General features: G+C 43.9%; 1 protein-coding gene across 1 annotated transcript; it reads left to right on the top strand.

The window, feature by feature from the left end:
• The first annotated feature begins 5,563 nt into the window (after window positions 1–5,563).
• On the top strand, window positions 5,564–15,692 carry LOC124043367 (glycoprotein endo-alpha-1,2-mannosidase-like protein). The gene is made up of 4 exons (XM_046361918.1): window positions 5,564–6,892; window positions 7,100–7,209; window positions 10,006–10,082; window positions 13,618–15,692. The coding sequence occupies exons 1-4, from the start codon at window positions 6,385–6,387 to the stop codon at window positions 14,252–14,254; spliced, it is 1,332 nt and encodes a 443-aa protein (XP_046217874.1). The 5' UTR covers window positions 5,564–6,384; the 3' UTR covers window positions 14,255–15,692.
• Window positions 15,693–21,466: the final 5,774 nt, after the last annotated feature.

Below are 21,466 nucleotides of genomic sequence, written 5' to 3'. Positions count from 1 at the left end.
TAATCCTCTGTCTCTCAGGCCAGGCTGCTACACTGCAGGCTTCTCTGGGTCACCATGGAGACGAAGGGCCCTGGATCTGTCTGTCAGAGAACAAAGAGGGCTGGCCTTAAGGTGACCCGTGTCATACACTGGGGCTTAGTAATTACAATGCCTGGACACGTGCTCACTGGTCACACACACTGTAACCCCCCACCCAACTGCCACACACACACGCATGCTAGCAAACACAGAAATGCGTACACCCACACCACCAGATGTTATGTAATAGTGACTGAAAGGGCTGGGGGGTCTATGTGGTGACCATCATTCCTCTAACAGCAGGCAAGATATCTGTAAGATTATCTACAACCAGGCTCCAAGAGTCTATTGTGTTTATCTTTTGACCAGGGTTCATTCCTTTATTGTGTGTATGTTGTGTGGGGCATGAGGTGTACTGATCCATGTTTTCATATCAAGAACTGCTTTGAGTAGTTCACCTGTGAAACACACATGTTAGGGGCCTTGTGGTTGGTGGAATGAGAAAACAGCCCAGTGGCTCCATATGGTTTCAGCTGTCAGCTCCCCTCTCACTTTCCTCCCCCAGGGGGCAGAGCACTGATCAATAAGCTGATCCATCTATACCTGATCCATATATCATACAATGATGCTCTGTCAGATAGTCTTCCCTCCCACAAAAAAACCCTAACATTTTGTTAGAAAAGATTGTGGCTTTTACATCTACTTTTTTCAATTACTGTGGTAAATTTTTCAGATGCACGTGGTCATAACTGATAACACTTGTCTTATGTTCAGAACCTTTGATTGAGCATTAATTGGAGTTAAACACTTCTTTCACCCATGAGTTGTTCATGCAATGTCAACGTTTTTTTGTGAAATACCATGAGAACATTTTCTTTAGTCACCAATGCATCAAATAATGATAGGCTCACTGTTTAGTTATTTTAACTCATGTAATCTAATATAAAAAATGCATGATACAATTTTCAAAACTGATATTTTTGAAATGCTGAATAGAAGGTATATAGCTATGTACCAGTATGTACCATTTTACAGCATAAAAAAAAAAAAAATTGTATCCAATGTTAAGTTTGGAGCATTTTGAGAAAAATGTCAGTCTTACCGTTTCAGTAATCTTACTGTAAACAGCACATACATAGAATAAATCATAAGATATAGGGGTATTATGGCATGTACTGTAAAGCAGAAGCCTACAGTAAAAAGGTATTGGGATAGCCTGCTATGCCAGTTCTGCCCCATGCAACATTGCACAAGATCAACTTTTCTATGTGACCTGTTACTGTAACTGCTACAGTATCACCTCTCTCTCTCTGCTTGACAAAATCACCAGCCTACAGTGTATCAATGAAACTCAGATAATGAGTGGAATATACTGTAATTTACAACCCAAGTATTTCAGCAGTGCATTGTACACTACTGCACCATAATTTCAAATAGAAGCACATAGGACAATGTGTAAAGAGGTACTCTATTATATTGAAGCACACTGGCTGGTGGAGTATGATAATGATGTAGTATTTACAGCCACATCCATATATGATTTGGTTTTACCTTCCAACTTAAATTTATGTCAATTGAGACATTTATGATGTAAAAAAATATAGCATTTGACAATGTTTGGAAGTTCTTCAAATGTATACTAAACCAGGCACTATACAATTTTGGTTCAGTAGTTCAGTAGTATGATTACCCGTTTTTAACAATGAATAAAATGTATCTAGGGTGTTTGATTGGTTCATGTGTTGAAGTCAGTAACATGGAATAAGACTGTTGGGGCTGTTGAAAGATCTTAAGGTGAGACAGTTTATCTCCAAGCCATCTGCTGAGGGAACCAATACATCAAACTACTGTGACACTGTCTGTTGGTTTTGCTGATTATCTGCCAAAAGGGGTTGAGCACAACGGTCCTAAAAAACAGTTCATTTTCACATAAGAATTTCAGATATTCACAGTCGTATGTTTGAGTGTGTCTGTGTGTGTGTCAGAGCAGATAACATTTCTAGCTCACATTTGACGATAAACGTTCAAATAGCATTTTTGTTCTCTGTTTCATTGTCTCATATACCGGATAGGTGCAGTGAAACGTGTTGTTTAACAAGGTCAGTAGTACGGCGCCCCTTGTGATATTTAGGATTAAGTGCATTGCTCAAGGGCATATCGACAGACTTTACACCTTTCCGGCTTGCGTATTCGAACCAGTTTCTTTTTGGTTACTTATCACTAGACTATTTCAGCACCTTGGACAGCTCTTATCGTTAAAGCGAACGCCCTAAAAACAAACCGTTAATGTTTAAAAAAAAAGTTATATCTAGCCCGTCCACGAAGACTAGGCCTAGTATTCAGAAGAATGATTCATTTATCAAGACACAACGTTGTATTTTTTCATATCAAGTCAATTCCAGAGCTACAACACGGGATTGATGATTTACTTCAAGGTTTCTCGAGCTATATCGTTATTCGACAACGAAAAGTGTCCATGTTAAATGTTCTCACAATTCAAACTCGTTTTAATGATACACGGAGTCCCCCTAGTGGTAACGGATGTATATGCATGCACACAGTGAGAGGTGACATCTTTCTCCATCATCGCTGAAGACCACTGAACCTGTCACTTTCATTAATACCGTATGCCTCGGATGCTCACCAGTCATATTTCTCACATCAAGATTACTGTTAAACAATGTCTCTCTCATCCCACTAGATGTCACTCTGGTTCTGTTACAATTTTGCGGGGGCCTATACTGGATCGAGGCTTGTTTGAATGAAATAGATGGAGAGTTTATATTTTGATGCATGAAACCTAAAGACAAACTCATATACAAATCATAATGAAGACAATATCAAAAGAATAACATAATGAAACAAATTGTGTTAGCTATATATGCTAATGATCTTTGAATGATGGGTAAAATAAGAAGCCTTAGCCTATAAAAAGCAACACAAGCACAGTCAGGTTCCCTCAATAACAGAAAAGCCTGACTGATTATTATGGAGAGAGGCTAGCTGTGCCAGTGGAGTCGATCCGGGGAGAAGATCCTAGCCGTGGGTGTCCACTCCACTCCGGTTCCCAGTGCCCGCTGCCGGTGCTGCGGCCCTAATCCCACCGTGTGAGTGGGTATCTATCTGCCTCCCAGTGGCTAATCCTGCCAGGCCTTCTAGCTCGTCCAAAATGATGTGGTGGGTGGCATCATCTTTCATCTCAAATCAAATCAAATCAAATCAAATCAAATTTATTTATATAGCCCTTCGTACATCAGCTGATATCTCAAAGTGCTGTACAGAAACCCAGCCTAAAACCCCAAACAGCAAACAATGCAGGTGTAAAAGCACGGTGGCTAGGAAAAACTCCCTAGAAAGGCCAAAACCTAGGAAGAAACCTAGAGAGGAACCGGGCTATGTGGGGTGGCCAGTCCTCTTCTGGCTGTGCCGGGTAGAGATTATAACAGAACATGACCAAGATGTTCAAATGTTCATAAATGACCAGCATGGTCAAATAATAATAAGGCAGAACAGTTGAAACTGGAGCAGCAGCACAGTCAGATGGACTGGGGACAGCAAGGAGCCATCATGTCAGGTAGTCCTGGGGCACGGTCCTAGGGCTCAGGTCCTCCGAGAGAGAGAAAGAAAGAGAGAATTAGAGAGAGCATATGTGGGGTGGCCAGTCCTCTTCTGGCTGTGCCAGGTGGAGATTATAACAGAACGTGGCCAAGATGTTCAAATGTTCATAAATGACCAGCATGGTTGAATAATAGTAAGGCAGAACAGTTGAAACTGGAGCAGGAGCATGGCCAGGTGGACTGGGGACAGCAAGGAGTCCTCATGTCAGGTAGTCCTGGGACATGGTCCTAGGGCCCAGGCCAGTTGAAACTGGAGCAGCAGCATGGCCAGGTGGACTGGGACAGCAAGGAGTCATCATGTCAGGTAGTCCTGGGGCATGGTTCTAGGGCTCAGGTCCTCCGAGAGAGAGAAAGAAAGAGAGAAGGAGAGAATTAGAGAACGCACACTTAGATTTACACAGGACACCGAATAGGACAGGAGAAGTACTCCAGATAAACAAACTGACCCTAGCCCCCCGACACATAAACTACTGCAGCATAAATACTGGAGGCTGAGACAGGAGGGGTCAGGAGACACTGTGGCCCCATCCGAGGACACCCCGGACAGGGCCAAACAGGAAGGATATAACCCCACCCACTTTGCCAAAGCACAGCCCCCACACCACTAGAGGGAAATCTTCAACCACCAACTTACCATCCTGAGACAAGGCCGAGTATAGCCCACAAAGATCTCCGACACGGTACAACCCAAGGGGTGGGGGGAACCCAGACAGGCCGACCACAACAGTGAATCAACCCACCCAGGTGACGCATCCCCCCAGGGACGGCAGAGAGAGCCCCAGCAAGCCAGTGACTCAGCCCCCGTAACAGGGTTAGAGGCAGAGAATCCCAGTGGAAAACGGGGAACCGGCCAGGCAGAGACAGCAAGGGCGGTTCGTTGCTCCAGAGCCTTTCCGTTCACCTTCCCACTCCTGGGCCAGACTACACTCAATCATATGACCCACTGAAGAGATGAGTCTTCAGTAAAGACTTAAAGGTTGAGACCGAGTTTGCGTCTCTGACATGGGTAGGCAGACCGTTCCATAAAAATGGAGCTCTATAGGAGAAAGCCCTGCCTCCAGCTGTTTGCTTAGAAATTCTAGGGACAATTAGGAGGCCTGCGTCTTGTGACCGTAGCGTACGTATAGGTATGTACGGCAGGACCAAATCAGAGAGGTAGGTAGGAGCAAGCCCATGTAATGCTTTGTAGGTTAGCAGTAAAACCTTGAAATCAACCATCAACTTCAAAGCTTCCACATATTTAAATGTTTTAATGTTTTCGACATCCTCAGCCCACGGATGGTTCGTGGAATTGGAAATATCCCGTGTGAAATGCAATAATGATCAAGGCGAAGTATTTCAAAGATTTACGATTCTGAGTTGTTTGCTTCTATCTTTATTGGTATGGAACAAAATAAATCATAAAAGTGCTCAATGTGCCACACAAGAGCCCTGAGCCCTCTGTTATTTTATCTTTGTCATTGCTTTCACTCTCCACTACCATAAACTCACAAACTGTGTTCCACAGCCTGTAGCCATAGGCTATTTCATATAGCCAAAATCATACAAGTTTAATCTCTTTTGTGCAATAAATAGACGTCAATGTGTCCATATTGTAACATAAAGCCAACATAGCCTATAGTGTGAACAGCCAAATGATCCGCGAGAGAACGGATTTTCAAATAGGAGGATAGCAAGAGAATGCAACGTATCCTACTTCGTTCTACCCATAGATACTGAGTTAAAGTAACCATATATAGAGCAAACAAAGGCAAAAGCAATAATAGGCTGCCCATTTGTTCCACGCGCGTTCTATTTTCCTCTCAGAACAGTGCGCGGGGTTAATCCATTGACAATAAAACCAGGGTTAATCCCACCCACCCTGCTCACCCCCGCAGCCTGGTGCTCAGCCACCCCTCCCCCTCTTCCTCCTGCTGAGTTTCGTGAGAAAACGATCCATTTAAAAACCGTCTGCCTAAAACCGAACGTCGACCAAGTCTACGGTTCTGGAGATGTGCTGGATTCTAACGGGTTGTTCCCGGAAAAGCAGGTTTAAATGCATAATCAAGGGAGACAAGAGACGGGATAAACAAGGGGTAGCGTTAGCAGGCGGGCGAGAGCAATTCCAGAAGACAAAGGTAACTGTGCTACGAACTATGTGATGAATTAACGGCCGAGAAGAACAGTTGGGAGCGTGCAGGAGGCAGAGTTTGAAAAAAGCTCTAGAGATTGTCTTTTGAAATATGAACAGAGCGAAATGCTTTTTCTGTCTCCATCTCTTGAGCTCTCGGTGGTCGGGAAGCATAACAACCCTAACATGACGATGCCCTGAAATGGTAATGACAGTCAGTCATTATGAGAAGCTAAACTGTAACCGTTAGAGACATATCTGCTCTTCATGGATATACAGGGAGAAAGGAGAGATTCGGTTAAAAACACATTATCAGGGGAAAAAATGATGGTTTGAAAGGCTATAGCTTAGATGTTTGAAGGGAAATGTATTCGATTCTTTGCGCTCAAGTCGAAAATCGAACTCAAGCCACGAACGCTGGCACTCTGAAATCTATAACGAAACGCACAAGCCACTGCAGAGATTGAGTGGCTTTTCCCACATTCTTTCCCACATTGTTTTCTTGCTAAGTGTGTATACTTGAAGACTATAGGCTACATGTTGATGAAAGAGACTGACATAGATCTACTTATGATATAGTTTCAACGAACGCACATAGCGGTCTATAGGCTACTTTCAGCACCTCGGACAGCGACCAAAATGACACGGCTGCGTAAGAAAGCTTTCATTGCACTTTTCTTATTCACTCTCTTCATCTTCGGGACCATGATGGGCCTCAGAACACTGAATCCCAGCGATGGCTTCTCAGACCTTGCCCCGGGGATGGGAGAGTTTGTGAGGGAAAGAGGAGGCGACCATCGACGGCCAGTCTCAAACGACATGGTAGTTTCCCCTGGTCAGTCCCATCTAGCCAGCGACACCAAAGTAGTCTTCACAAAATCCGACCGTGACTACAGTATATTCTACGACGTACAAATCTTCTATTACCTGTGGTATGGCACCCCACAGATGGACGGTAAATATATTCACTGGGATCATGTTCTAGTGCCGCACTGGGACCCTAAGATCGCCCCCAGCCACGCCAAAGGAAGACATACTCCTCCAGAGGACATTGCGTCGAGTTTCTTCCCGGAGCTAGGACCATACAGTTCTAGAGACCCCTCCGTGCTGGAGTCACATATGTCGCAAATTGAAGCGGCTGCAGCAGGTGAGGGATTTTGGCACCACTAACCCCCCAAACTGAAATATTACCACCAAAAGGTGTCCTGAACATGATACTGTACCTCTCAAATATTGAAGTATTAAAGTAGCTTCACTTAAACTCCTCCATTCATCTGCACCAATTTTATGAAGGGTTGTTCTATCCTTATGTCAATATTTATACCAGAGACATCACTAACTGTTTCCTCCTCAGGTGTACTGGTTCTGTCCTGGTATCCACCTGGCATTGCAGACAACCATGGTGAGCCATGTGAAGACCTGGTGCCTGCTGTCATGGACGCTGCCCACAGACACAGCATCAAGGTAACTGGTGAGAGAACCGGTATGTTTTTACAGTTTCTGGTGCTTTACTGAATTCATAAATGTCTGGCTGCATGGTTGGGGTCGATTCCATTCCAATTCAGTCAGTTGGAATTTCAGTTGACTTCCGGATTGGACTGAATTGAAATGGAATTCACCCCAACCCTGGGTGGCTGGCTGGCAGTGATGATTGGTTGGTAGGTGCTTCCAGGTTTATGTTGTTCACTCAGATTGTGTAACAGTCTGTCACAAGAGACTATGTTAACTCCGACCTTTGTTGTAGTAGTCTAAGTGAGTATCAGTCATGGCCTTTGAGCCTAGATAAAAACATAGAAATATTCCTGTTACCAAAACTAATTGAACAGCCACAGTGTACGTCATGACTTCACTGTGTTCACTCGAAGACACACGCAATGCATTTCATTTTTAGAGGGTGAAGTGTGGGATTTTGGAATGTATTTTCTATGTATAAAACCATCTGTTGTAGCCCACTTTCTTCCTCCATCTTGTATATTATTGATGTAGACAGAGAAAACACATTTCTTCAACAACCTCACAAGTCTTTGGATGCTTCACAAGGTCCTCTGAAGGCAAACTAAAAAAAGAATCAGGATTTTTAAACCATTTGACTTGGAAGAGTGACTCAGGGGACACGGTTCAAGCCCCTCTTATACTGCTTGACATTCAGTCTATTGAAGCCAGTATAGATGTGCTGTACATTCATGCATGCACCCACACAAGGACACACTCACACGAACAGCATTGGCATAACTGGGGTTGACCATGCAGCCTGAGGCCTGTGTGCATGGCACGAGAGGGTCTTGCGCGGGCTCACTCACTCACTCACTCAATCACTCACTCACTCACTCACTCACTCACTCACTCACTCACTCACTCACTCACTCACTCACTCACTCACTCACTCACTCACTCACTCACTCACTCACTCACTCACTCAGACAGTTTATACAACTGAGTAAAGAGCCTCGTTGAACAGCACATCAGCTCACCTTGCCACTCTGCCTCTGATTTCAAAACCAGCCACGACACAAACTGACAGCCCAGCTTGGTCGCTGCTATGTCAAACACAGCGTTGCCATGGAAACTGTTTATGAAGACCTTGCAGCCTCTTAAAAGAAAGAGAGCCAGAGAGAGGGAGTGGCTGTTCTTTCCTTTCTATCTAGCCCGCCTTGCTCCGTCATTCATGGCTCGACTGTTCTATCAACAGTTGACGGTGAGGTGAAGTAGACCTTTTGCTATACAGCAGCTGAGGTAAACATCCTAGTTGTCAGGCAGTTTAATACTGGTCCCATATATGTTTGTGCTGTCTCAACAATGACAGTAGGTGTTGGCTATACAGCCCAAAGAGATCTGGGATCAGGCTCGTCTAATCCTGGGGCGAGAGAGGGCAGCTGCCACAGTCGTATTCATGTAATTTGGATCATACACAGTCATCTGTGTCACAACAATCACAGCCATCTAAATGCTGAGAGACTCCCTGTTGATCCTTCAAGGTGTGGTGTGTGAAATCTGGATCAGATCCAGGTCTCCCTTAAAAAAATGGTTTTTAAACCTCAAGCGATTTCATCCTGGTTTGATGTTTGATGTATAGACCTTATATGTATGCCATATGCTGTATGCTGTAAGGCCCCGGTATGGTTCATTGAAGGGTTGCCAGGTATTATCTCTCAGTTGCAGCAAAGACACAGAGTCACAGAGAGAAAGAGGCCTTAGGTAATACTTTAAAGTAGAGAGTATTATTGCCTTAAAGTAGAGAGCAGTATCCTGATTATTATCTCCAGCAGATAAAGTTCACTGCCGTGACACTGGAAGGAATACAACTCCAAAATCCCTTCTCTTTTCTTAAAAGAGGATGGAGGATCACTTGAGATCAAAGAGAGGGTGAGGTCCTGAGTTTGGATAATGGATATGATCGCTGGGAGCTAGGAGTGTCTGCTTCAGTGGTCCGCTCCTCCTCATCCTCCTCCTCTTCCTCGCTGCAGTCTCTTTCAATTTTCAAGAAACTAAAACTCAGTCCACTTCCTGCTCCTCTCTCTAAAGTTAGCTCCTGGGACATGCTCTCTCGCTCGCACGCATGTGCACGCACACGCACAGACACACACACATCATTCTGTTTGATTGCTGATGTTACCTGGAACAATCCCTATGGGGCCCCAGAGTCAGAGAAGGAAGATTTATTTAAAGATGATCCACCAGCTAAGTGATCTCTGATTGGCTGATCCCAGCCCGGAGGCCTCTGACACACACTGTTTGCCTGGTCCCCAAAATAACTGTCATTCTGGATGGACACTGGGATGCATGAAATTTGAGTACCCACATATTGATTCTCTGAGCCTCAGGAAAAGGTTATCTATTTAAGGATGGATAAGCTAGTTGGAGGATACATGACGAAGCACATTGGTTTTAACAATAATGAAGCATTTCTGAAATCCATTTCCATTGCCCTCTAAGAGTTGCTGAATATTTCTGTCTGTTCATGTACTTTAGGATTATTTTACTATGCCAGTGATTTGAACAGTCAAACTCACAGATGGTGCTCACCACTCACCACACCTTACCAATTGAATTCTGAAGGCATTGCCATACTGCTTTTTAATACCACAATCAAATGGCAATGTGCTGATATATTACTGAATATTACTTCTTCCGTTACAGAACCGTGTTTACATTCAAGTGGTATAATAATGCTTCAAAGACCTTGAAAATGTGTATTGCAGAGAGTATTGTCCTCTTTATTAAGGGTTTATAATGAGCCATATCCCTACTCTGTTCACACAGGTGGCGTTCCACATCCAGCCGTACAAGGGTCGGACCGACCTCAGCATGCATGATAACATCAAATACATAATTGACAAGTAGGTTGATCTTCCACTGTCCTATACATCCACATCTCCTCTTTTTCTCTTTCTCGCTCTCTAGATCATTGACAAGTAGATTGGCCTTCGACTGTTCTGTACATCTGCGTCCTCTAGCCAGCCAATCTCCTTTCCTTTCCTCACTTCTATCTCCACTCTCACTTCCCCCTATCGGTCTCTCTCTCCTCCCACTTCTCTCTCTCGCTCTCTCCACTTCTCTCTCCCCACCTCTCTTCCTTTCGCTCTCTCTGCCTCTCTTTCTCCTCTCTCAACATCACACTCATACAGATGAAGATTTTCTTATCACTTACTTTAAGCCAAAGGTCAGAGCTCTGCTTTCCATATTAATGTCCAGTGTCATTGGAGGTCTGGGGGATCTGGAGAAATCTGAGTCCTCTTCAGGTCTGAAGGAGGTAGAGAGAATGAAACTGCAAGTAGCCGTTGTCCTGATTGGATTACTTTCACTTTCATTATTAGAGTATTCATCTGAGGGCTTCAGACAATTGATAGTGCCACTAAAAGATTTGTACCTGTGGAAAAATTTATGAAAAGAGTTTGGCTATGGAACAGACCAGCAGTAGCCTGCAGGTCCCACATCTCTTTGCGCCGTCTTGCCAATTCCAATGGTCATTGTCATGCCAAACATATTCATAACAACAACTATAGTAGAGGACAAACGTAGAGGGCAGAAAACGAATATGTGATTGTTTATCTAATGAGGCATGATAGTGATCCACCTAAACATTGTCCAAACATTGAGACACCCTCTGAGGTTGGGCGGTAGGGTTGGTGTATCGTTGTCAAGCTTACTGAACAGTGATGATTGTGATTGAGGACAAACCTAGTATACCTTGTTTCCAGGGCAAGATGTTTCTGCCAACTTCTGCACAACCAACTGTGCTATCCATCTGCCTGAAAAGAAACCACAGAGAGAATGAGAAGGGAGGGGGGAGGGGATGCATTTCTATCATCTGATCTCTCCATCTACAATGTTCACACACTCCAAACTTGCTCTTGAAAATAATAGCACTATTCCACATAATAGCATTTTCTGTAGACATCTGACACTTCACCCAATTGAGAACGCTTCTGTTGGCAGAACCTGCTGCTTTGTAACAAGTGTATATATCCTACTGTTCAAAAGTTTGTGGTCACTTAGAAATGTCCTTGACAGAGCTGGTGTAACTGAGTCAGGTTTGTAGGCCTCCTTGCTCGCGCGTCCTTTTTTAGTTCTGCCCACAAAATGTCTATGTGATTGAGGTTAGGGCTTTGTGATGGCCACTCCAATACCTTGACATTGTTGTCCTTAAGCCATTTTGCCACAACTGTGGAAGTATGCTTGGGGTCATTGTCCATTTGGAAGACCCGTTCCAATGGCACTCCTGCGACCAAGCTTTAACTTCCTGACTGATGTCTTGAGATGTTGCTTCAATATATCCACATAATTATCCTGCCTCATGATGCCATCTATTTTGTGAAGTACACCAGTCCCTCCTGCAGCAAAGCACCCCCACAACATGATGCTGCCACCCCCATGCTTCACGGTTGGGATGCTGTTCTTCGGCTTGCAAGCCTCCCCCTTTTTCCTCCAAACATAACGAAGGTCATTATGGCCAAACAGTTCTATTTTTGTTTCATCAGATCAGAGGACATTTCCTCAAAAAGTATGATCTTTGTCCCCATGTGCAGTTTCAAACCGTAGTCTGGCTTTTTTATGGCGGGTTTGGAGCAGTGGCTTCTTCCTTGCTGAGCGGCCTTTCAGGTTATGTCAATATAGGACTCGTTTTACTGTGGATATAGATACTTTTGTACCTGTTTCCTCCAGCATCTTCACACGGTCCTTTGCTGTTGTTCTGGGATTGATTTGCACTTTTCGCACCAAAGTACATTCATCTCTAGGAGACAGAACACATCTCCTTCCCAAGGGGTATGATAGCTGAGTGGTCCCACGGTGTTTATACTTGCGTACTATTGTTTGTACAGATGAACGTGGTACCTTCAGGCGTTTGGAAATTGCTCCAAGGATGTGCCAGACCATTTTTTTCTGAGGTCTTGTCTGATTTCTTTAGATTTTCCCATGATGTCAAGCGAAGAGCCATTGAGTTTGAAGGTAGGAATTGAAATACATCCACAGGTACACCTCCAATTGAGTCAAATGATGTCAATTAGCCTATCAGAAGCTTCTAAAGCCATTACATAATTTTCTGGACTTTTACAAGCTGTTTAAAGGCACAGCCAATTTAGTGTATGTAAACTTCTGACCCACTGGAATTGTGATACAGTGAATGATAAGTGAAATAATATTTCTGTAAACAATTGTTGGAAAAATTACTTGTGTCATGCACAAAGAAGATGTCCTAACCAACTTGCCAAAACTATAGTTTGTTAACAAGAAATGCAAAACACCAGTCTCAGCGTCAACAGTGAAGAGGTGACTCCGGGATGCTGGCCTTCTAGGCAGAGCTGCAAAGAAAAAGCCATATCTCAGACTGGCCAATAAAAAGAAAAGATTAACATTGGCAAAAGAACACAGATACTGGACAAAGGAACTCTGCCTAGAAGCCCAGCATCCTGGAGTCGCCTCTTCACTGTTGATGTTGAGACTGATGTTTTGCAGGTACTATTTAATGTAGCTGCCAGTTGAGAACTTGTGAAGCATCTGTTTCTCAAACTAGACACTCTAATGTACTTGTCCTCTTGCTCAGTTATGCACCGGGGCCTCCCACTCCTCTTTCTTTTCTGGTTAGGGCCAGTTTGCACTGTTCTGTGAAGGGATTAGTACTCAGCATTGTACGAGATCTTCAGTTTCTTGGCATTCACTTTCTCGCATAGAATAGCCTTCATTTCTCAGAACAAGAATAGACTGACGAGTTTCAGAAAAAAAGTTTTCGTTTCTGGCCATTTCGAGCCTGTAATCGAACCCACAAATGCTGATGCTCCAGATAATCAACTAGTCTTAAGAAGGGCACTTTTATTGCTTCTTTAATCAGCCCAACAGTTTTCAGCTGTGCTAACATAATTGCAAACAGGGTTTCTAATGATCAATTAGCCTTGAAAATTATAAACTGGATTAGCTAACACAACGTGCCATTGGAACACAAGAGTGATGGTTGCTGATAATGGCCCTCTGTACGCCTATGTAGATATTCCACTAAAAATCAGCCGTTTCCAGCTACAATAGTCATTTACAACATTAACAATGTCTACACTGTATTTCTGATCAATTTCATGTTATTTTAATGGACAAAAAAAATGTTTTTTCTTTCAAAAACAAGGACATTTCTAAGTGACCCCAAACTTATGAACTGTAGTGTGTGTGTATATATATATATATATATATATATATATTTAAATTAAATCATCTCTGACTGTGGTGGGTGCTACACATTGGAGGATTGGCTATCTATGCTCATAATAAGTTTATCTTCTTGCATGTTCACTTATCTATAAAAAGAAGTGTGATTTGCATGTATACTGCAATTCAGATTCTAGCTGCATATGTCAACATGAACTAAACTAAATATTTACCTCATAGGTACGGGAACCACGGCGCCTTCTACCGCTTCAGGTCGACTACAGGGCGGATCCTTCCTCTGTTCTATGTCTACGACTCCTATCTGACCTCGCCTGAAGCCTGGGCCGACCTGCTCCACCCCGCCGGCGCCCACACCATCCGCGGCACGCCCTACGATGGTGTCTTCCTCGCCCTGGTCGTAGAGGAACGCCACAAACACGAAATCCTGGCCGGTGGCTTCGACGGCATGTATACATACTTCGCCTCCAACGGCTTCTCCTTCGGCTCCTCTCACCAGAACTGGAAGGCAGTTAAGGCCTTCTGTGATGGTAACAACCTGCTGTTTGTGCCCAGCGCCGGGCCAGGATACGTCGACACCGCAGTGAGGCCATGGAACAACCACAATACGAGGAACAGGGTCAACGGACGCTATTATGAGACTAGCCTGCAGGCGGCGTTGTCTGTGCGGCCGGAGATTGTGACCATCACGTCATTCAACGAGTGGCACGAGGGGACACAGATTGAGAAGGCGGTGCCTAGGAAGACGGTGTCGCGGCTGTATCTCGACTACCAGCCCCACAGGTCAGATCTGTACCTGGAACTCACCAGGAAGTGGGCCGAACACTTCAACAAGGAGAAAGACAAGTGGCTCATGTAGTGGACTGGACTCCTGACTGGACTGGGTTCGATGGGAATAATGCCTTTTGGGTGTGACTACTGAGCTGAGCCGGACCGAACCAAACCAAGCTGCATTGAGCGGGCCTGGTTAGTGGTTACACATCCTCTATAAATGTGGAAAGAAAAATAGCACAGCCAGCACAGTTTTATTTGGGTCAGCATGATAGTTTGAAAAGGGTAGGTGTGGCCTCACTTCTGGGTATTCTGGGTCGATAGGAACTCCTCTATGGATTTATTTAGACAGTGAAGCTAAAACTTGCAAATTTGGCCATATTCTCCAGCATTTTGGATTTGAGATAAAATATTTCATATTAGGCAATAGTACAGAATGTCACCTTTTATTTGAGGGTATTTTCATACATATGTTTTACTGTTTAGAATTGAAATACCTTAATGTATCTAGTCCCCCGTTTGAATACCTTATTTTTTCATAAGTATTTGGACAGATTCCCTTATAGCGTATTAAAGTAGTCAAAAGTGTAGCATTTGGTCCCATATTCCTAGCACACAATGACTACATCAAGCTTATGACTCAACAAACTTGTTGGATGTATTTGCAGTTTGCGTTGGTTGTTTATCCCAATAGGAACTAAATGGTCATTATAAAATGGGTGGTTTGAGCCCTGAATGCTGATTGGTAGACAGCCGTGGTATATCAGATTGTATACCACATGTATGACAAAACATTTATTTTTACTGCTCTAATTAAGTTGGTAACCAGTTTATAATAGCAATAAAGTACCTCGGGGTTTGTGGTATATGGCCACGGGTTGTATCCAGACACTCTGTGTTGCGTCGTTCATAAGAACAGCCCTTAGCTGTGGTATGATTTAACCCTGTGTTCATCAGCTCTTCCGGTATATTGACCATATACCACACCCCCTTGTGCCTTATTGCTTAAATAATGTACTGGGGTCACTTTTATTGCTTCAATGTCCAAATAAATACAAAGGGGAGTGTATGCCTTTGACTGGAACAAATGGGACTGAGACTGCTCACCTGATTGACTTAAGCCAGGTGGAATTGTTGTAATCAGAGGGCAAGATGGTGGTTCCACTATATTGCTTACACCCATACAATCCTATTACACTTATCCAATCCTCTCAGATTTTCCAAAGTGTCTAGGGGGAGAGGGCTAATGGTTGATTTGGGATTCAGGGTTACACTCATGATTTAACCCTGTGTTCATCAGCTCTTCCGTTCTCTAAAATGAACATTCCAGGGGACTTTTCATCACGATACCTGGTTTCTTTTTGAACATCTGAATATATAACAAAAGTTTAATCGGTTGGTTACCTCAACTTATGTAGGTGGCAAGAAACTGTCTGTTTTGAGTGACTTAAGTCTATTCTTTTCAAATGAGTTATGTTATGATGATTGCCACAGTAATGATAGAGCCATTGGGGTTGTGTAGTGTGGGTGAATTCTGTTGTGATGATAGAGCCATTGGGGTTGTGTAGTGTGGGTGAATTCTGTTGTGATGATAGAGCCATTGGGGTTGTGTAGTGTGGGTGAATTCTGTTGTCATGATAGAGCCATTGGGGTTGTGTAGTGTGGGTGAATTCTGTTGTGATGATAGAGCCATTGGGGTTGTGTAGTGTGGGTGAATTCTGTTGTGATGATAGAGCCATTGGGGTTGTGTAGTGTGGGTGAATTCTGTTGTGATGATAGAGCCATTAGGGTTGTGTAGTGTGGGTGAATTCTATTGTGATGATAGAGCCATTGGGGTTGTGTAGTGTGGGTGAATTCTGTTGTGATGATAGAGCCATTGGGGTTGTGTAGTGTAGGGGAATTCTGTTGTGATGATACAGCCATTGGGGTTGTGTAGTGTGGGTGAATTCTGTTGTGATGATAGAGCCATTGGGGTTGTGTAGTGTGGGTGAATTCTGTTGTGATGATAGAGCCATTGGGGTTGTGTAGTGTGGGTGAATTCTGTTGTGATGATACAGCCATTGGGGTTGTGTAGTGTGGGTGAATTCTGTTGTGATGATACAGCCATTGGGGTTGTGTAGTGTGGGTGAATTCTGTTGTGATGATAGAGCCATTGGGGTTGTGTAGTGTGGGTGAATTCTGTTGTGATGATAGAGCCATTGGGGTTGTGTAGTGTGGGTGAATTCTGTTGTGATGATACAGCCATTGGGGTTGTGTAGTGTGGGTGAATTCTGTTGTGATGATACAGCCATTGGGGTTGTGTAGTGTGGGTGAATTCTGTTGTGATGATAGAGCCATTGGGGTTGTGTAGTGTGGGTGAATTCTGTTGTGATGATAGAGCCATTGGGGTTGTGTAGTGTGGGTGAATTCTGTTGTGATGATAGAGCCATTGGGGTTGTGTAGTGTGGGTGAATTCTGTTGTGATGATAGAGCCATTGGGGTTGTGTAGTGTGGGTGAATTCTGTTGTGATGATAGAGCCATTGGGGTTGTGTAGTGTGGGTGAATTCTGTTGTGATGATAGAGCCATTGGGGTTGTGAGTGTGGGTGAATTCTGTTGTGATGATAGAGCCATTGGGGTTGTGTAGTGTGGGTGAATTCTGTTGTGATGATAGAGCCATTGGGGTTGTGTAGTGTGGGTGAATTCTGTTGTGATGATAGAGCCATTGGGGTTGTGTAGTGTGGGTGAATTCTGTTGTGATGATACAGCCATTGGGGTTGTGTAGTGTGGGTGAATTCTGTTGTGATGATAGAGCCATTGGGGTTGTGTAGTGTGGGTGAATTCTGTTGTGATGATAGAGCCATTGGGGTTGTGTAGTGTGGGTGAATTCTGTTGTGATGATAGAGCCATTGGGGTTGTGTAGTGTGGGTGAATTCTGTTGTGATGATAGAGCCATTGGGGTTGTGTAGTGTGGGTGAATTCTGTTGTGATGATAGAGCCATTGGGGTTGTGTAGTGTGGGTGAATTCTGTTGTGATGATAGAGCCATTGGGGTTGTGTAGTGTGGGTGAATTCTGTTGTGATTATTGGGTGAATTCCATTAGAGGGGTTGTGTAGTGTGGGTGAATTCTGTTGTGATGATAGAGCCATTGGGGTTGTGTAGTGTGGGTGAATTCTGTTGTGATGATAGAGCCATTGGGGTTGTGTAGTGTGGGTGAATTCTGTTGTGATGATAGAGTGTAGTGTGGGTGAATTCTGTTGTGATGATAGACCATTGGGGTTGTGTAGTGTGGGTGAATTCTGTTGTGATGATAGAGCCATTGGGGTTGTGTAGTGTGGGTGAATTCTGTTGTGATGATAGAGCCATTGGGGTTGTGTAGTGTGGGTGAATTCTGTTGTGATGATAGAGCCATTGGGGTTGTGTAGTGTGGGTGAATTCTGTTGTGATGATAGAGCCATTGGGGTGGGTTGTGTGATGTGGGTGAATTCTGTTGTGATGATAGAGCCATTGGGGTTGTGTAGTGTGGGTGAATTCTGTTGTGATGATAGAGCCATTGGGGTTGTGTAGTGTGGGTGAATTCTGTTGTGATGATAGAGCCATTGGGGTTGTGTAGTGTGGGTGAATTCTGTTGTGATGATAGAGCCATTGGGGTTGTGTAGTGTGGGTGAATTCTGTTGTGATGATAGAGCCATTGGGGTTGTGTAGTGTGGGTGAATTCTGTTGTGATGATAGAGCCATTGGGGTTGTGTAGTGTGGGTGAATTCTGTTGTGATGATAGAGCCATTGGGGTTGTGTAGTGTGGGTGAATTCTGTTGTGATGATAGAGCCATTGGGGTTGTGGTGGGTGAATTCTGTTGTGATGATAGAGCCATTGGGGTTGTGTAGTGTGGGTGAATTCTGTTGTGATGATAGAGCCATTGGGGTTGTGTAGTGTGGGTGAATTCTGTTGTGATGATAGAGCCATTGGGGTTGTGTAGTGTGGGTGAATTCTGTTGTGATGATAGAGCCATTGGGTGAATTTGTGATACAGCCATGGGTGAATTCTGTTGTGATGATAGAGCCATTGGGGTTGTGTAGTGTGGGTGAATTCTGTTGTGATGATAGAGCCATTGGGGTTGTGTAGTGTGGGTGAATTCTGTTGTGATGATAGAGCCATTGGGGTTGTGTAGTGTGGGTGAATTCTGTTGTGATGATAGAGCCATTGGGGTTGTGTAGTGTGGGTGAATCCTGTTGTGATGATAGAGCCATTGGGGTTGTGTAGTGTGGGTGAATTCTGTTGTGATGATAGAGCCATTGGGGTTGTGTAGTGTGGGTGAATTCTGTTGTGATGATAGAGCCATTGGGGTTGTGTAGTGTTGGTGAATTCTGTTGTGATGATAGAGCCATTGGGGTTGTGTAGTGTGGGTGAATTCTGTTGTGATGATAGAGCCATTGGGGTTGTGTAGTGTGGGTGAATTCTGTTGTGATGATAGAGCCATTGGGGTTGTGTAGTGTGGGTGAATTCTGTTGTGATGATAGAGCCATTGGGGTTGTGTAGTGTGGGTGAATTCTGTTGTGATGATAGAGCCATTGGGTCACCATTGGGGTTGTGTAGTGTGGGTGAATTCTGTTGTGATGATAGAGCCATTGGGGTTGTGTAGTGTGGGTGAATTCTGTTGTGATGATAGAGCCATTGGGGTTGTGTAGTGTGGGTGAATTCTGTTGTGATGATAGAGCCATTGGGGTTGTGTAGTGTGGGTGAATTCTGTTGTGATGATAGAGCCATTGGGGTTGTGTAGTGTGGGTGAATTCTGTTGTGATGATAGAGCCATTGGGGTTGTGTAGTGTGGGTGAATTCTGTTGTGATGATAGAGCCATTGGGGTTGTGTAGTGTGGGTGAATTCTGTTGTGATGATATTCTGTTGTGATGATAGAGCCATTGGGGTTGTGTAGTGTGGGTGAATTCTGTTGTGATGATAGAGCCATTGGGGTTGTGTAGTGTGGGTGATTCTGTTGTGATGATAGAGCCTGTTGGGTGAATTCTGTTGTGATGATAGAGCCATTGGGGTTGTGTAGTGTGGGTGAATTCTGTTGTGATGATAGAGCCATTGGGGTTGTGTAGTGTGGGTGAATTCTGTTGTGGATGAATTCTGTTGTGATGATAGAGCCAGTGTGGGTGAATTCTGTTGTGATGATAGAGCCATTGGGGTTGTGTAGTGTGGGTGAATTCTGTTGTGATGATAGAGCCATTGGGGTTGTGTAGTGTGGGTGAATTCTGTTGTGATGATAGAGCCATTGGGGTGTGTAGGTGAATTCTGTTGTGATGATAGAGCCATTGGGGTTGTGTAGTGTGGGTGAATTCTGTTGTGATGATAGAGCCATTGGGGTTGTGTAGTGTGGGTGAATTCTGTTGTGATGATAGAGCCATTGGGGTTGTGTAGTGTGGGTGAATTCTGTTGTGATGATAGAGCCATTGGGGTTGTGTAGTGTGGGTGAATTCTGTTGTGATGATAGAGCCATTGGGGTTGTGTAGTGTGTGAATTCTGTTGTGATGATAGAGCCATTGGGGTTGTGTAGTGTGGGTGAATTCTGTTGTGATGATAGAGCCATTGGGGTTGTGTAGTGTGGGTGAATTCTGTTGTGATGATAGAGCCATTGGGGTTGTGTAGTGTGGGTGAATTCTGTTGTGATGATAGAGCCATTGGGGTTGTGTAGTGTGGGTGAGCTTTGAGACTTTCTGACTTATTCTTTCCTGTATTACTTTGAAATGGTGAAAAATAAATGTATTGTTTCCTATCTGAGAATACTTTGTGTTTGAAATAGGGTGGGTTCGACTAAGCCAAATCAGCAACGGTCAGATCCACCATTTGGGAAGGAGCCTGTTCTATATTACACTCTTCTATCATTGTCAAGCCAAACTGTAATAGCTACTTTATCAATTAGAAACCATGGGGTCAGTGCTGAATCTGCTGACTACCAACACCTTGTGGACTACCAGTGGAGGCTGCTGAGGGGAGAACAGCTCATATAAATGTCTGGAATGGATATTAGTATGAGCCATCCTACCCTCAGCAGCCTGCCTCCACTGTTCGCTACACTGGCTGTCCTGCTCCACACACACACAGTACCCAAGCACATCACCCGTTAACACCAACTACCCAACCAGGCTTTGGCGTTGTGCGGTTATATAAATGTCAGGCTTCACAGCCCCGTGCGATGGCAGGCCCCAATGCTCCTCATCATTACTGATCTTTCTAGGGCCAGGTGACAGATCAGATGATGTGTTCATACCATTATAGCTTAATGGTTCAGATGATGTGTTCATACCATTATAGCTTAATGGGTCAGATGATGTGTTCATACCATTATAGCTCAATGGGTCAGATGATACCATTATGTTCAGATACCATTATAGCTCAATGGGTCAGATGATGTGTTCATACCATTATAGCTCAATGGGTCAGATGATGTGTTCATACCATTATAGCTCAATGGGTCAGATGATGTGTTCATACCATTATAGCTCAATGGGTCAGATGATGTGTTCATACCATTATAGCTCAATGGGTCAGATGATGTGTTCATTATAATGGGTCCATTATAGCTCAATGGGTCAGATGATGTGTTCATACCATTATAGCTCAATGGGTCAGATGATGTGTTCATACCATTATAGCTCAATGGGTCAGATGATGTGTTCATACCATTATAGCTCAATTGTTCGTACCTCAGAATGTCACCCGTCGAAGGGCAGTGAACTGTGAGAGACAGAGAATACAGAGATAGAAGGATGAAAATAGAATTTGACTGACAAGACAGTGGGAGGGCATGAATAAAGAAATCATTGACTTTCTTTGAGTCCAGTATCATCTGTGCCTGGACTCCAAACTGATATTCTTCATTCCACAATGATGAAATGGACCATATCAGTTTGGATTCTAGGTTAGCGTCATCCATAGAGAGCTTGTTCATCCTTGATCAAACTGCATGCGTCCACTAGCCTAGCTAAGCAGAAGCATGAGAGGAAAAACCGCCAACCGAAAAATTGTAACAGCTTTAGAATATTGAGGCCATTTGAAAACATTGTTCAACCTAATGGCCAGTGACAAAGTCACAACAGAAAAAAAGAACAGCACAACAGAGAGAGAAAGGAAATGCATCTAAAGGCAGCAGGGTTGGCCAGGGCAACATCGTCAAGGGAATTCTGCCACTCAGAGTTCCAAACCACAGTACTTAAAAACAGGAAGCCAATTAAGCTAGTTCAATAATGCAGAACAAGATTCAAACTCTTCAGAGCTCCACAGGGAGCCCGATGCAGTCACCTCAGCTAACCTGTCCCCCTG

Source organism: Oncorhynchus gorbuscha, linkage group LG09, assembly GCF_021184085.1.
Source record: "Oncorhynchus gorbuscha isolate QuinsamMale2020 ecotype Even-year linkage group LG09, OgorEven_v1.0, whole genome shotgun sequence".
Taxonomy (NCBI): Eukaryota; Metazoa; Chordata; class Actinopteri; order Salmoniformes; family Salmonidae; genus Oncorhynchus; species Oncorhynchus gorbuscha.
Note: the sequence above shows the minus strand (reverse complement) of the source record. Positions and strands in the feature narration are given on the sequence as shown.